Source organism: Eretmochelys imbricata, chromosome 17, assembly GCF_965152235.1.
Source record: "Eretmochelys imbricata isolate rEreImb1 chromosome 17, rEreImb1.hap1, whole genome shotgun sequence".
In the NCBI taxonomy this organism is placed as follows: Eukaryota; Metazoa; Chordata; order Testudines; family Cheloniidae; genus Eretmochelys; species Eretmochelys imbricata.
The window spans coordinates 17,663,635-17,681,583 of NC_135588.1; the positions used below are offsets into that span (position 1 = coordinate 17,663,635).

Below are 17,949 nucleotides of genomic sequence, written 5' to 3' on the forward strand. Positions count from 1 at the left end.
TAGACCTCATTAATGACTGCTTCTTGGAGCCTCTAGTTTTGGAACCTACAAGGGAGAGGCAGTTCTTGATTTGGTCCTAAGTGGAGCACAGGATCTGCTCCAAGAGGTGAATATAGCCAGACCACTCAGTAATAGGGACTATAATGTAACTAAATTTAACATCCTTGTAGGGGGTAGAAATAGCAAAGAAACTTACTATGGAAGCATTTAACTTCAAAAAGGGAAACTACATAAAAATGAGGAGGCTAGTTAAATGGACATTAAAAGGAACAGTCACAACAGTGAAATTCCTGCAGTTTGCATGGAAACTATTTAAAAACACCATAATAGAGGCTCAAACTAAATATATACCAAAAAAATGCTACCATGGCTAAACAGCAGAGTGAAAGAGGCTGTTAGAAGCAAAAAGGCATCCTTTAAATATTGGAAGTCAAATCCTACTGAGGAAAATGGAAAGGAGCATAAACTCTGGCAAGTCAAGTTTAAAAATATAATTAGGCAGGCCAAAAGAGAAGTTGAAACGCAACTAGCAAAAGACAAAACCTAACAGCAAAAGAATTTTAAGCACATCAGAAGCAGGATACCTGCCAAACAATCAGTGGGGCCACTGTATGATCTAAGGTGCTAAAGGAGCACTCAAGGAAGACAAGGCAGTTGTTGCAGAGAAGCTAAATGAATTCTTTGCTTCAGACTTTACTGCAGGGGATCTGAGGGAAATTCCCACAGTTTAGCCATTCTTTTTAGGTGACAGATCTGAGAAGCTGTCCCAGATCAAGATGTCAGTAAAGGAAGTTTTCCATCAAATTGATAAATTAAATAGTAATAAGTCACCATGACCAGATGGTATCCACCCAAGAGCTTTGAAGGAACTCAAATACAAAATTGCAAAACTAACAACTCTGGTATGTAACCTATTGCTTAAATCAGCCTCTGTGCCAGATAACTGGAGAATAGCAAATGTAATGCCGATTTTTAAAAAAAGGCTTGAGGCAATCCTGGCAGGCCAGTAAACCAAACATCAGTTTACTGAAAGTATAGTGAAGAAGAGAATGATCAGACACATAGATGAACATGATGAACATGATACAGTATGTTGAGGAACAGTCAACACTGCTTTTGTAAAGGGAATTCATGCCTCTCCGACCTATTAGGATTCTTTGAAGGAGTTAACAAGCATGCAGACAAGGGTGATCTAGTATTTGAGCACACTAGTGTACCTGGACTTTCAGAAAGCCTTCGACATGTCCCATGCCAAAGGCTATTAAGTAAAGTAAGCTCTCATGAGATAAGAGGGGTGATCCTCTCATGGATCAGTAACTGGTTAAATGATTGGAAACAAAGGGTAGGAATAAATGGTCGGTTTTCACAATGAAGAGAGGTAAATAGCAGGGTCTTCCAAGGCTCTGTACTGGGACGTATTCTGTTCAGCGTGTTCATAAATGATCTGGAAAAGGGGAGGACCAGTGAGGTGGCAAAATTTACAGATGATATAAAATTACTCAAGATAGTTAAGCTGACTGTGAAGAGTTACAAAGGGATTTCACTAAACTGGGTGCCTGGGAAACAAAATGGAAGATGAAATTCATTATTGATAAGTGCAAAGTTATGCACGTTGGAAAACATAATCCAAACTAGCCATACAAAATGATGGGTTCTAAATTAGCTGTTACCACTCAAGAAAGAAATCTTGGAGTCATTGTGGATAGTTCTCTGAAAACATCTACTCAATTTGCAGCAAGCAGTCAAAAAAAGCTAACAGAATTATAGGAACCATTAGAAAGGATCGATAATAAGAAAGAAAATATTATAATGTCACTATAGATATACATGGTACTCCCACACCTCAAATACTGCATGCAGTTCCGGTCACTCCATATTAAAAAAAGATATATTGGAATTGGTCAACAAAAAAGGTTAGGGTTCCCTCTAAGGTGCGTGGCTGTGCAGGGACTCAGGGCTGTGGTTGGGAGAGATGCCTTTCCCCCAACACATACCTGCCGCAACAAGGAGAGGCGCTTCTTAAATGGACCTACTGCAGTGGGGAGAGGTGCTTTTTCCCATTGGCCACAGCACAGACCTGCCCCAGACTTGCGGGGGCAGAGAGAGGCACCTCTCCCCCCGCAGCTGAGGTGCTGTTGTGGGGGGAGAGAGAGCTGGGGGGAGTCCTCTCTCCCCACTGTAGTCCCTGGGCAGCTTGCACCCCAAACCCCTCATCCCTAGCCCCACCACAGAGCCCGCACCCCCAGGCAGAGCCCTCACCCCTACCCTGCATTCCAACCCTCTGCCCCAGCCCTGAGCCCTCTCCCACACGCCGAACGCCTCTGCCCCACGCCCGCCACATGAAATTTGTTATGTACACCTCTATGGAGGTTATGTGTCACACATCGCCTCCATAATGGTGCACATAACAAAATTCATTCCACACATGCATGGGAAAAATTAGAGGGAACACTGCTGGAACAGTTTTCATATGAGGAGAGACTAAAAAGACTGGCATTGTTCAGCTTAGAAAAGTGACAGCTAAGGTGGGATATGATAGAGGTCTGTAAATCATGAATGGTGTAGAAAAAGTGAATATGGAAGTGTTATTGACTTCTTCATATAACACAAAAAGCAGGGGCACCCAATGAAGTTAATAGATAGCAGATTTAAAACGGGAAAAAAAAGAAGTACTTTTTCACACAATGCACAGTCAACCTGTGGAACTCACTGCCAATGGATGTTGTAAAGGCCAAAAGAATAACTAAGTTAAAAAAAGAATTAGATACATTCATGGAGGATAGGTCCATCAAGAGCCAAGATGGTCAGGGATGCAATCCCAAGCTCTGGGTTTCCCTAAACCTCTGACTGCCAGAAGCTGGGACGGGACGACAGGGGATGGATCACTCAATAATTGCTCTGTTTGGTTAATTCCCTCTGAAGCATCTGGCATTGGCCACTGTTGGAACACAGGATACTGGGCCAGATGGACCATTGGTCTGACCCAGTATGGCCATTCTTTTGTTCTTATTTTCATAGAGATTTTGTTTTCAGTAAGCATATAACACAGCAAAATCCTATTTTGTCCATTTATATAACATCTTGCAAGGTGCTGAGCACTCTGGTCCTGATCCTGCAACGTATTTAAGCACACTAGGAGGCCCATTTAAGTAAAGATAAGTATGTGCTTAAGTGTTTTGTAGGATTGGGCCCAGAGTGTTTGTCACATTGCTGGCATTGCGAAATAGATGTAGATATATAGAGATAGATATAGATATAACATGTGTATATAATATAGGAATATGTATAATTTTAAATAAGCAAAGACAATAATATACTGAATATATTAAAACAATACTAATTGTACTAAAATTTTCCCACATTAAGATGTTTGTTTCTTCTGAATTCATTCAGAAAAATATGGTATCAGAATTGATCTGTTCCTCTTTGATTAAAAACCAATAAAACTTTCGTACTAAACATTTAAAATTTGTTGTATCTTTATGTGCAGCTTTCTGGCTTTTGCTGTTTTCCGTGTATCTTATCCACCCTTCTTCAGTACTGACTGATTGCCTCTTTCTATCTATACATTGCTGCCGACAGAGCTAATGTAATCCTGTTACTGCAGTACCTAGGGCTGGATCCTGCTCCCTGTGAGGTCAATAAAAAACTCCTATCGATGTCACTGGGAATAAGATCAGTCCCCAGGTAATTCCTTTTATTGCTGATGTACTGTTACCTGCAAATGTCAGCAGTGTTGGTTACAGCGGTATAATTTAAGTAGTAATTTCCCCTATTCCTTTAGTTATATTTCACCGTTTCTCACATAAAATGTACTGCCGTATTTTGCATATTGGTGACTACCATGGAATACTGCAGCTGTAAACTTTAACATGCTTTAAAAACATAATTTTTATACAGATACATAACTCCTTAACTATCACCTGTACATACATCTCACAATGATTAAGAGAATCAGTATGACACAGGATTTCATTAGAGACCTTACATGACACTCTTTATTGAACTAGAATGTAAATGTCACACCTAGTGGATACCTGTAACCCTTATGGACTTTGCCAGCTGGCATCAAGTGATCCTTGGGTCGCAGAGGGGGACCCAGATAAGATATGCATTGTCTGAGGAGAAAAACAAGCTATCTTTGGGAGATGAAATCTAGGTTGCCTCTGTTTATGCAACTGCCGTGTTGAAATTAACAAGCAAAAGCTGGAAATATCTAGGTTAAATGGAGTCTTGAGTGCATTAAGAGTGAAATGCATCCATGTCCAGAGACCCAGCACAAGGTCTTAGGCTCCACTTAAGGCCTAAACCACAATCTATTCTTCAACAGTTTACATGGAACTTCAGTGATGCCTATGTCTTGTGCTGGCCCCCTGCATGGAGTGAATGTCACCCTGCTTGCAGAATCTCTTAGACAATTCCTGCACACCCAAAAACTCACTGAGGAGGGATAAGGGAAGCCCTTGAACTAATTAAGCTCAAAAAACTATTGCAGTGGAAGAATTTCTACCTTAGAAGCTGGCAGTCTGTACTTTCCTGCTTGCCTGTCCCCCAAGGGCATTCTCATTAAAGAAAGCTGCTGCTGTTCTAACCACTAAAGAACCAAGTTTAGTAGCTAAATTTCTTGTGGATGTTGTGTTCAATTCTGCAATGCACTTAGTGAAAGGCTGCTATGCTGATAGGCCTTTTTCTGTTAGGGTGAAATTCACCCTTGTGCAGAGGGCCTGTGCAAAGTGGGTGCCCATCTGAAACTCTCGACATTTCATCCTTAGTGTATTTACTTTTCATTTAATCCATGGCAGGGTATAAAATGTAGAGGGGAAGAAGAGAGGAGGCTAGTAGTAGCTGCAGAAGGGAAGGGAGTAAAGCATTTTAAAGGGTTGTGACAAGGTATGCAAGCCCTTTAGTGTCTTGTGGTGGAGTTGCTGTAGCCATTACATCCCCCAGAGCTGAGTCCTCAGGGAAGGTCTCACTTAGGCAGACAATAGGGTGAAGAGGATTTGTGGGTGGTTATATCCCAGCAGGGGTCCTGGAGTGCATTTCCTTACTTCCATCTCAGAGTGCCTAAGTTTCCTGTCCCTGCAGTAAGCCTGGTTAGACACAGGGCCTGGAGTCCTGTCGTGGCTCTGGGATTGGAAAGGATTTTCAGAGTAGAAGCCAGGACTGGGAGTTTAGGAGATATAAGTTGCCCTTGTTTGTACCTCTTTGACCCTTCCTATGAAAATACCCACAGGAGGGGCCCTACAACCTCCTGACATCTGGCTGCAGTTCTCCCCTATGGCTTGGGGAAGCTGCACAGACAGTCGGGCATGTGGCCTCACAACCCTACAGAGTTCAGGAATATGCCAGTCCTGCAGATGGGCTATTCTTCTGCATAGCACGTCTGCTCCCTATTCCTTGCAGGTGCTGTACTGCCAATGGGCAGATTCCTTCCTCCCAGAGCGATGCCAGGGATTTGGCTTTCAACATCTTTGTGCCTCTCCTAGGATTCACCAAAGCCATTCATGAGGAGCCCCTGTGCCTCAGTACTGCTCTTGCCATTGCCTCCTTGCTGAATACCACCCCACAAAGCCACCTTGGCTGTGGTTGTGTTGTGAGGTGGGATGGCGATGTACATTATTTCTGATAGGGTCAGTGTTAACTGACACCAGGAATGTTCACAGGCATGTTCACAGAAATGTTCACATTTCCAGCCCTGCTTCCATGGACCCCTTTTCCACTTGCTATGGGACCTCTGCAGGATTTTGGGGAGGAGGGAGTAAATTATGGAACCTGTCCTCCCTTCTGTCCCCTTCTCACTGGCCTATATCCACTGCCAGCCTGCTCTATTCACACTAGTGATCAGCTGGGATCCTAGAAATCCGTTTGCCCCGGGAAAACGCAGAATTTGTGTTTTTACAAAGAATCTTAAGTTTTTACATTTTGTGAAAAAATGAAAACATATACAGTAGAACCCCCGTTATCCGAGCCTTCCTTATCCATTTCTCCATATTAACCAAACTGGGCCGGTGGGAATCGGGCTGACAGCCCCGGGCTCCCACTGTCAGCGCCGAGCGGTGGGGTTCCCACTGTCAGTCCAAGTCCCACCACCCAGGGCTGACAAACATAGAAGTATTTGGTACATGTAAGACATACAAATTGCAATTCTATTAATTTTATTTTATTATAATGATTGATGGCACTGGTGGACTTCCAACTTGATTAAAAATTGTAAATATATCAATAAAACGTGTTTGACTGATACCTATTTATAGGGTGGCTAGGGAAACTAAAGTTCAATGTTGCATTTTAATCACAGAAAAACATGGATTTTTATGTGTTTTATTGGAGAATTTTGATTTTTTTTTGCATGACAAATTAGGATCTCTGGTGATCAGGCCCAGAAGGGTCTCATGTCCTGTAGCAGTTATTTTCAGTGACACACAGGTGCATTGCTCCTCAACAAGCAGCATTTTGGAGCTTGTACCAGTATTCTGAAATCTGAATCCCAGGCCCCATAGGAATCATCCAAACCCTAGGAAAATCTAACGGGAAGGAAAAAAGTTCCATTGCATTTCTTCAATCTCATGTACCTTCAGTAAAGTGCACAGGATACAGAGTTGCTTTGCTTATATGCTCAAAAATACTTTTCAACAGCTACTGTCTGTACCATAAGCCACAACTGTCTGTTCAGATGTCCTATGCTGGTGTCTTATGATGTGATACCATGGGCTGACTATTGTGAATTTAGCAGCAGTCCAATGGAGGCTCATCAGTGAATGCTCTGACAGCATACTCTTCTTGCTGTAGATCATAATGGAAGTCACATGGTGTGGTTTCATTAAAACACAGACGTTTTGGCTCCAGCAGAATAAGATTTCACTTTAATTTTTGTGGAATGCTATCAGGATAATAAACACACTGCAAGATTTGTTTTCTTATTTCAGTAGGACTTATTAGACCTGAAGGAACATATCTGAACTTGGTAATTTATCCTTCCTCTTATCTTTTTATTTTCTTTTTGGTAGAAGCTGTTGATGATGCAGGATCTCGTTTTCAGAAGTGCTGAGAAACTGCAATTCCCAGTGAAGCCAGAGGAAGCTTACAGTCTCTGAAAATCAGGCCCTCAGTACCTAATCATTCTGGGACAAATTCTCTCTTTATTTACATTGCCTCACTTTGAATTTCAATGAGAATTAGGGACCTAACTCATTTAGGCACCTTTGTAAATCCCAATAGACACATATCTGCATCATTACGTGCCTAAGTGCCTTTGTAAATCTAGCCCAATGTCAATCTTGTTGTTGACTTCACTAGGACTTGGATTGGTCCCATACACACGTTGCCTTCTTTGTTTAGCATAGTTCCGAAATGAAAGTCCACCTCAGGATGTGCTATGCTCAGGGGTAGATCTGTGTCAATATTTAGTGGTGCTGCACACATTGACAATTCTCCCATGGTTGCTATGTATCCAGCATGTGTTTAATGTGGAAGATATTGCTAGAGTTCATGCTATGCATGCACATACTGCTACATGTCTTCTGCACCTGATGCACCCTGGGGAAGGTTTTAACTCATTGCATTGTATCTAATGCCCAAAACTTGAATACTCGTGAGTGTCCTGCTAATATGGAGATATTGGGCCAGATTTTGAAAGGTATTTAGGCACTTGATTTAAATGGCTGTTAGGCACCTAGGTGCATTTGAAAATAGCAGTGGTGACTGTTTTCACCTTTAGGTGCCAAAATACCTTTAACAATCTAGCCCATAGCGCTCATGTGGGCCTTTGTAGTCTGGTGATGATATCTTTGTTTAGAGCCAGAAGCATGTCTGGCTTTGTTTCTTAGGCTGCAGAATTACCTAGGTAAAATTTCACCTCAGAGAACTGACCCTTTGATGCCGGAGTTTTCAATAGGCCTCTGATCCATGTGTACTTAGCGCCCTGAAGGTGGTATAGTCCAGAGAACCTTGAAAAAAATGGCCCTTGTTTCATGATTCTCAAAGAGCCTGATCCAAATGGAGTCTTTCTATTAATTTCAATGACTTTTGGATTATAGTCCATATGTAAAAGTTACAATTGTTGGTAGTATGTTGGATGCCCTCCTTGTATTATCTGGCTGCTTCACCTAGTTATTCGGCTCTTCCATTACCCCAGATGACTGAGCTGATCTTGACTGCGTCCTCCTTAGTTGCCCATATGGTACACCAAGCTACTCCTAGAAGAGTCTCAAGAAAAGTATTGTCATTTAGGAACAAAGGGCCAGATTCTGATTTCAGTTATATTCAAAGCCCTCGATGGGATGGGTCCAGATGATCTAAGGGACATTATCATACTTCAGGACCACATCCTCCCACAAAAGTTCTGTTCTTCAGGAACAATGGAACTGTCCACTTCAAGAGTAAAACTCATATGCAGGTGATAGAGCTTTCACAGAGGCTGATCCATGACTGTGGAATTCACTGCCACTGGATCATAGAACAGCCACTAACCTTACCACCTTCAGGACAAAATGTAAAGCTCACTTCATCCACTCAGTTTTCCCACACAACAACAGATAAAAATAACCCTGCTCTTTCAGAGGGATCAAGAGAGACCCACTACCAGGCATGTCTCATCTAGTGTACTGTTTTGCATGGTGCTCACATTCCATGTTGAGGAGTGGTAATGTAAATGTGGAGTTACTTCAGATTTACACTGATGTAATGGATATCAGAATCCAGCCCCATATCTTTTTTTGTGATGTTTCAGGACAAAAGAATATAGCTGACATTCATCAGTAAAAGAAAGACAGAAAGCTGGTGTGCTTCTTGCAACTGAGCTAGCTACTTTTATGAGCTGTGATATTATCCTATTCTGTTATCAAGTGCCTTTATAAATAATTGGAATGTGATAAACAAATCCTTTGCTGTACAAAATGGAATAGAATCCTGCTCAGTGCCTCTTTGTCTTATTATTTGGGGTAATAGGCATGGAAAATGAATTAGAGCTGGCTGAAATTTTTCAAACACATTTTTTCCCCAAACTTTAGGGTTGGGAGGGAGGAGGGAGAGAAGAAAGGAAGGAAAACACAAAAATGAAAACAAATATTGTGAAAACAGTAGAGGAAACAAACATTTTTCCAAAAAGCAAAAAATAGGTGGGTCTGTTTTGAACTTTGCAAAATGAAAACCACTTTGAATTTTTTATTTGTTTTGTTTGTGAAATTTAATGTTTAATTTGAAGACCGCGCTGACACAAACATATTGTAGTCACTTAAGTCACAGATCTGACTGTGATGCAAACCAGGAGCAGATCTGATGGATAAGTAGGTTCCATAGTTATATAGTTACTTTTCAGAGTAGCAGTGCACTTTACAATACTGTGAATTTTAAGTTTCCAGTGAATTGCATCCTATCCTTAATGGAGCATTAAAAGAACACCTTTAGCTTCCTAGATGGAGCACAAAGAAAAGGAGGACTTGTGGCAACTTAGAGGCTAACCAATTTATTTGAGCATAAGCTTTCGTGAGCTTTTTGTAATTGGATGGAGCACATGACTCATAAAACAGTGCAGATCCCCATGGAGCTGCCCAGGGCATGTAGATCAAAGGTCCCATACAGGCAGCATGTTGTACTCCTGCCTTGACAGTTGTAATGAACTCAGTTGGGTGGGCTTCTGTCAAATCTGGGTTTTTTTTATTCCACCCTAATTGCAATTACAACGATCTGAACTTAGTGGAATTTCACTCCTTGCTAACTCACAAATAGAGGTTAATGCAGTTTACAGGTAATTGATTCCAGTAAATATCAGACCTATTTGAAAGTTCATTATTCTTTTTGGTAGTCTTTTAAATGAGCATGCCTGAATGCTTGTTTCTTTTAAAATGTGTATTCTGGATGTTGGAATTCTGTTCCTTTTAACTGCAGTGGGTAGATACAACCCCTCAAGTTTTAAACATAAAAGGGCCAGATTCTGCTGTGATTTATACCAATAACATTATTGAAGTGAGTGGAGTTACTTCAGATTTACGCCTGTGTAACTGAGCTCAGAATCTGACCCATAATTACTTTGTTCTATTGTCATAAAAATGCAGTAACTATAACTTAACATATAATGGCTTAAATAAGCCTTAATGCTTCTGTCTTCAGGATTTTTTCTTCTCTTGGTCCTGATTCAAGTTCACAGTAACTCCCTTTTACTAATACCCAATTTTTTTCTTTTTTTGATCTGCAGGACTGTGTGCAATTAAACCAATACAAGCTGCAAAGTGAAATTGGCAAGGTATGTTAGTGTAATTAAGGTTTCTATTACAGTAGCACCCAGCAGCCCCATTTGTGCTACACGCACACCCACATGAAGACACGATCCCTGCCCTGAAGCCCAATATAGTCCAAGACTATATTCAGCCTTCCTTTTCTTCCCTCTTATTTGTCTTATCAAGTTTTGCTCAAGATCAGCATTGAACTACTTTCTCTGAAGTCTAAATTTATTTTCCTTCCAACTGAAGGTATTGAGCTGGCTCTCTTCCAGGGTGTTTCTTGCCAAGGTAACACCAAGGTCCTTTAATGAATTAATTCAATGAGAAAAGAAAGATAAAGGCAGGCACTTGTTCTCCATCAGGACTGGTTAAATCTTTATTTCCATGTAGAAATTGCTGATTTAATTCTATTCTTTATTTAAAAGTCTCAGAATGTTTCAGAAGAGATTCACTGAAAGTTATCTAAAGGTCTGAACTGGTGAACAGTTCAGACACCTGCACATTTGGACTCATGCCATGTGTCTGCAGATGGATCAGTAAATGATCGTTCCCTAAAGGCTGTACTTGCTATTGCTATCTGTGTATTCCATTTGGAAGTGACTACACCTGCTTCAGCAGGTAGTTTCACCAAAAAGGTTATTAGCTCAAACTTCTCTAGGGCTCACAGACTCTGACCACTTCAGAGAGATTTCTTCTTACTTACAAACTGACTGTATGGGTCAGTTAAAGCGTCCAGATTAGCAAGCACCAGGTTGTAGTAGAGTAGGTGTTTCATAAGCATGCTGCGATTCTGCACTGCAGCCAGTCCCTGGGGTGGCAGTAATTACTGTGTGTATCAAAACATATGTGTGGCTCATTTCCAAGTTTTAGCACCTGTTTTCTGTGACAAGAAGCCACAGTTGCTGCCTTCTTTTTGTCCTTCATCTGCATGCAGGAATGGGGGAAAGAGCAGTGGGTGGTTTCTGTTGCGAGGCTTTGAATGTACCTGTCTAGATTAATTGTGTAAGGGTATAGTACACACAGAGAGCAGAAACAGGGAGAGGATATCGGAGACTCTTGCTAATTCTCAATTGCGCTAATCTCCAGACTTGACAATTTTCATTCACAGATATTCTCCCAGGGGTCTCAGATATCAGAGAGAGCGCTCTAAGCAGTTCTCATATCACCAAGACTTTATGACACATATGCAGTTTGCCACAGCACATTCATTAGTGGAAGTTTACCTTAAAAAATTAAAATAGAGATCGGTCCAGGCCAGGAAGTTCAGAGAGATGCAATTCTGAAGGTGTTTGGACCTGAGTCTTTGGTTTTGCCCATGGTAGAGTTAGGAACCAGCTGCAAATTCAGATCTGGCTCCAGACATTTCCATGGTTCCAGGGTGTTTGGATCTGGGAATTCTCTTTGGGCCTACATCTATCAGAATGAATTAGCAAAGCCCCATGCTTGATTTTTAAAAAATTGTATTTCTTTAATTAGGGCCATATTACAATACGCTTACTCTCCTTGTGTAGTACCTTACTCTTCCATTAGATCTATGGAGGTCAGTGAAGAATATATTATTATTCAAGGTGAGTAAATGTATCACAATCGAGCCCTTGAAGTGAAACTCACTCTTGTGCAGAGGGCCCACCAAGCCCTATGCACTCCCTAAGACCCACTTAAACCTTATTTTGGTGGCTTTAGTGGGACTTAAGTAGTGGACAGGGCTTGTGCAGGCCTTCTGCAGAGGAGTGAATTTCACCTTTACTTTCTAATCTGCCACATTAAAGAATTCACAGTGGGCCGGATCCATAGTCCAGTAAAGTCAGTGGAAAGACTTCCATTAATTCCAGTGGGTTTTGGGTCAGGCCCAAAGCTTTGCTCACCAGCCCTTCATGAGATTTACGGTCTCATTCCAACTCTTAAGTCAATGGAAATGCTCCTACTGATTTCAGTGGGAGTTGGATCACACCCTTAATATAGTTCTTATACAATTATTCAATGGGCAACTGTTGGAGGAGGAATCTAGTTATGGTTTAAAATCTTGGCCGTGTAAAATGTATGAAGTTGACAGAAAACTAGACGAAATTTCAGTGGTTTTACTTTGAGCTCCTACTGGAGCTGTCATGTTCCACATGCTCTAGTATTGACCTTTCCATAAATTGCAACTGACCAGGCAACACACACTCATTAGAACTGTGCCAATTAACATCAGCTGAAAATATGACCTGCAAAGTGTTAATTTCTTATAAATTCCCAGTGCATGGAAAGTCCTCTATGAAAATGGTGGAGGCTTCCAGTTGTGAGGGGTTGAAAGAAGGGAATTTTAAAAACTAACACAGAAACAAAAAGACTTTTAAAAAGTAAATTTTCCCCAATGTTCAACTTGTAATAAAAATATAACCTTGGCTCAGGGCGTTGCTGAGGATTAATAACTGGTTGGAGTTAATGGCCTGAGGCAGTTCCTTCGAGACAGTCATTAATCCTCAGGAAATGCTCTATGCCTCCATCATTATTGGCTAAATGAAATAGCTGCCAGGAGAGGAAGGACATTTTCCCTGGCATTGAACATAACAATGAAGAGGAGAGAAACTCCCTTTGCCCCTGTATGTGTCCTGGTCCATCTGAGTTGCATTTCGTAGGGGGATGGGAGCTGCACTGTATAATGGAATCTGGCATCACGTAGAGCTTTTGCTCAAGGCTGTTGAGGGTACTTCTTATTTTTCACTGCAAGGCCAAACACGATAAGCCTTGAGCAGTTGGCAAACAAAGCAAGGCAGCCGAACTGACTGTGTAATTTGTGTTTATTTATAGGGCTCCTATGGTGTTGTGAAATTGGCCTACAATGAGAGTGACGACAAGTATTACGTAAGTGCTTCTCTCCCCATATTACTGACTGGTGTTGATATTTCTGATTCTTTTTTCACATCCCAGAGAACTAGCTCTCTCCTGCTTTTTTTTTTTTTTTTTTCTTAAATCCTTCTGAGCCACGTGGCCTGTGAGTAGAAAATCAACCTGATGGGGCACAAGGCTACACTTTTCAGTGTGTGATGCAGAGCAGTGTAATGTGAGCAAAACCTAGTGTGAAGTGGTATGTAATGAGTGGAGATGTTGGACATATGTTTCAGAAATAGGCAGGCAAACTTATTGCTGAGCTATCTTGACATTTTCTAGATATGAAAGAGGTCACCTGAAATGAGAGATCTACCGTGCTTCTAAAAAATCTGCCTGGAAGGAACAGGCACATTTCATAACAGAATGTTGGGCCCTGTATGTGATACCCCTAGCAATACAACCCAGCACAGCACTGTGTGGTTTCTTTGTGACAGCACTGCATGTTATACTATTCAATTAGCAAGTCAATGTTTAGCTGTAGGGAGTGTTGCCTAGGGGATAGAGCACTGGGGTGGGGCTCAAGAGACCCGGATTTATTCTGAGCTCTGCCACAGGATTGCTAGGTGATCTTGAGCAAGTCACTTCCCCTTGTCAAGCCTCAGTTTCCCCATTGGTAAACTGGGGGTAATGATGCTTACATCATTGTAAAGTGCTTTGAGATCTACAGATGAAAATTGCTGTATAACAGGTAGATATTATTATAATGAAGACTATGGAAAAATCAAGATATTATGGTGAAGGGCTCTGTAGCAAGGCCTGCAAATAAGTAAAAATCAATCAGTCCGTTGTATAGCTAATTGTAGGGTTTGGGCTTATAGACTCAAAAATGCTTCCTTAGTTCGGGACACATATAAGCACATACTTAAGTCCTTTCCTGAATTGAAGCCATAGGTTTAAGACTTCTGCATCTAAATAGCTGTTAAATCAAAAAAGCCCAATACCTGTCACGTCAAACCCACAGACAGGGTAAGCCTGGAATCTCTAATCTGAACCCCTTCAAAATTTTCTAGTGAGGGGTGGATTTGACTCCATAGTCCTATACCTACCCTTGTGGTTTTTGTTCTGGATTGGATCAAAAACCACAACACCGTCCTTTTTTTTTATTTGGATGTATCTGAAATCTCGTGAGAACAGCTGATCTTGAGCGATTTCTACCACTTTGCAGGCAGAAGTCGGAATCCAAACATAAACCTTCTTTGGACACAAACCTTTGACAGGGTAACTGATTTGGTGGATAGGGGGAATGCGGTGGACATAATATACCTGGTCTTCGGCACATGACATTCTGATAAGTAATCTGGAGAAATGCAGGCTTGACAGAGCTATCATTAAGTGGACATATAATTGGTTAAACAACTGCAAACAAAAAGTCACTATTAATGGAATGATGTCAGATTGGAGGAATGTCTCAAGTGGAATTCCACAGGGATCCGTTCCGGCTCCAGTGGTGTTTAACATCTTTATTAATGACCTGGATGTAGGACTAGAGAGCACACTGATGAAGTCTGCAGATGACACAAAACTAGGGGATGTTGCCAGTGCTATGGAGGACAGAGCTGAAATTCAGAGGGTTCGTGATAAATTAAAGAACTGGGCTGTAGACAATAAAATGACATTCAACAAAGACAAACGTAAGGTGCTGCACTTAGGGAAGAAAAAACAAAGGCACAGATACAGAATGGGGGAAAACTGGCTTGGCAGAAGCACTGCTGAGAAGGATCTTGGAGTTGTGGTGTATATCAGCTTCAATGTGAGTCAGCAATGCGATGCTGTTACAAAAAAAGTAAATGCAATTTTAGGTTTAAGTCACGGGACATGATAGTACCGCTCTACTCAGTGCTGATTAGGCCTCAGCTAGTGTACTGTGTCCAGTTTTGGTCACCAACGTATAGAAAGTATGTAGAGAAACTCCAAAGGATCCAGAGGCAAGTGACAAAGATGATCAAAGGGATGGAATGCAAGCCATACAAGCAAAGGATGAAGGAACTGGTATGTTTAGGTTGGAAAAGAGAGGGTTAAGGGGGGATATATTAGTGGTATTCAGATACTTGAAAGGTTGCCACAAAAAAGAGGGAGGAAAGTTGTTCTCTTTTACCACAGAGGGGAGGACAAGAGACAATGGGTTCAAACTGTAGCATAACAGATTTAGATTAAATCTGAGGAAAAACTTCCTATCTGTAAGAGCAGTAAAATGGAACAGACTGCCTTGGGAAGTTGTGGAAGCTTCTTCACTAGAGGTTTTCAAAAGGAGACTGGATAACCATATGTCTTGGATGGTTTAGACACAACAAATCCTGCATCTTGGCAGGGGGTTAGACTAGATGACCCTTGTGGTCCCTTCTAATGATTCTAACCTCAGTCTAATTTTAGTGAGGATTGGGATCTGAACACATCCCTATCTCTCTGAAATCGAAGATCCACACTCAGCTTCTTGGCCAACATTCTGAAGCACCATACTATCGAGCAACCCCAGACAAGGCTGGCCTCCTGGTCTGAAGTTTCTTTGTCTGAGTGTGGGAAACACGCACCCCATGGAGTGGGGGAAGCTTCAAGGCTAGAGTAGCAGCCACAGAGCACCTCCACTGCTCATCGTCTGGGAAGAAGCGGTTCTTCCCCACCACTCACTCTCCATGGAGGGCCCCAAGTACTTTGGCTGTGCAGATCACTTAAGTCCCACTTAAATCCAGTTTTGAGAGCTTACGTTGTACTTAAGTGGTGCATAGGCCTCTGATGGCCTTCTGCACAAGAGTGAATTTCACCCTGAAACGAGGATTTGCCCCTTAGGGGTCAAATTGGAGAGTTCATAAATAGCAGACTGCAACTGCTATTAGTCACATTGCTTACTGCACTTCTGGAAGGCATTCCGATATTCTGGTGATGAGCATGACATAAGAATCTATCTAAAACAGAATAGCCTGTGCCAGTGCCTGGAGATACCTGGAAGTCTGACTGTCCCTACAACTGTAGTGATTTGCATTCTGTGTGTGAAACTTGCCCCCATTCAGAGAGGCAAGTCAAGGCCTATGGACCACTCAAGCCCCCAGCACAAGTAGGGTACAGGGATGAGGAATAAGCTCTCCAAATTGGTTTCTCATTTTCACGGTAATAAGAAGGAACTTACACAAATAGCCATCCTGTTGCTCAAATATTTTTTTTCCTGACTTGCAGTTTTGCTATTGAGATAACAGCTTTTTTAGCATGACTGTTAACATCATTATCCAAGATTATCCTAGCCGATCATATTTCCAGCTAGTGTGAAATTGCATAGGAAATATATTGAAATGATAGAAGGAAGAAATGATGCAAAATCTGGAAAAGACACCCTGAATCTATCCAACTGGATGGGATCGCAGTTGTTTCCATGCCATTCACTTTCCAACTGACTCAGCCCGTTAATTGAAATGTTTGCTGTTCCCGTTAGTTCCTCTTTCTGTTCTGGCCTCCTAACAAACTCTGCCCTATTGTGCTGATTTGGGTGGAAACTGCATATTGCACAAGACATTGTTCTGTATGCGGCACCGAGTGACGTGCTAATACAGTCCTTTCTGTGAATCCCCTCCTCCCCCTTCTACCTGAGGATGTCTCTGTAACATGGAGGGAAGCAAAACACTAAACATTTCAGATTCATTAATGCAGGAATTTTAATTTTATTGCCTGGGCACGACTTTATTTACTGAGTGTGCTCAGTGCTACACAGAGGGCTGGTTCAGTGGACCTGGGGGATTGTGTAGATTAGGAAAAGAGGTCAAATGTAGGTTGGGATTATCTAACCCTAATGGTATTGTGATCATTGCACTTGTGTTAGATGCACATTAACACCTTTTGTTTTGGTTTAGCTGGTGAACAGCTAATTCACGGTAAAATGTGCTAACATGTCTTCATTAGGGAAAAGGTCCGGGTGAGTGAACACATTTGCTAAACACCACTTAAACTCAATTTCTTTTTCTAAACTAGACAAACCTTCAGAGGCGAACGCATCCGATGAAGTGAGCTGTAGCTCACGAAAGCTTATGCTCAAATAAATTTGTTAGTCTCTAAGGTGCCACAAGTCCTCCTTTTCTTTTTGCGGATACAGACTAACACGGCTGCTACTCTGAAACCTGCAGCCAGAGTGTACCACCTACGGCTAGGAAGATTCCATTTCAGCCCTGATACCTCAGCAGAGACCCTCAGACACAAAACCCATTTACTCAGACTTTGTGCCAAGAAGGAGTAGAGGTCCACAATGATCCATCCTCCAAATCCCCAATAGACTTTAAGGCCAGAAGGGACCATTATGATCATCCTGTCTGATCACCTGCACATTACAGGCCACAGAACCTCTCCCACCCACTTCTTTAATAGACCCATAACCTCTGACTGAGTTACTGAAATCCTCAAATCATGATTTAAAGACTTCAAGTTACAGAGAATCCACCATTTGCACTAGTTTAGACCTGCAAATAACCCATGGTGCAGAGGAAGGCAAAAAAAAAACCCAACCCAGGGTCTCTGCCAATCTGACCCGGGGGAAATTCCTTCCTGACCCCAAATGTGGCGATTAGTTAGAACCTGAGCATTTCGGCAAGACCCAACAGCTAGACACCAGCAAAGAACTCTCTGTAGTAATTCAGAGCCCTCTCCATATAGTACCCCCTCACTGGCCACTGGGCATATTTTCTACTTGCAGTCTCACAGCAGATATCTACCATTGTAAGCAGTCTCATTATACTATCCCCTCCAAAAACTTATCAAGCTCAGCCTTGAAGCCAGTTAGGTTTTTACTTAAGAACATAAGAAGGGCCATACTGGGTCGGACCAAAGATCCATCTAGCCCAGTGTCCTGTCTTCCTACAGTGGCCAATGCCAGGTGCCCAAG

The 17,949-nt window shown here is 41.8% G+C and overlaps 1 protein-coding gene across 1 annotated transcript in view; it reads left to right on the forward strand.

Moving 5' to 3' along the window:
• Positions 1-17,949, forward strand: part of CAMKK1 (calcium/calmodulin dependent protein kinase kinase 1) — a 116,545-nt gene that overhangs the window by 23,917 nt on the left and 74,679 nt on the right. The window contains exons 2-3 of the mRNA XM_077836549.1: positions 10,193-10,240; positions 13,011-13,064. Of these exons, the coding sequence (XP_077692675.1) occupies positions 10,193-10,240; positions 13,011-13,064 (102 nt within the window). The remainder of the gene's footprint in view (positions 1-10,192; positions 10,241-13,010; positions 13,065-17,949) is intronic.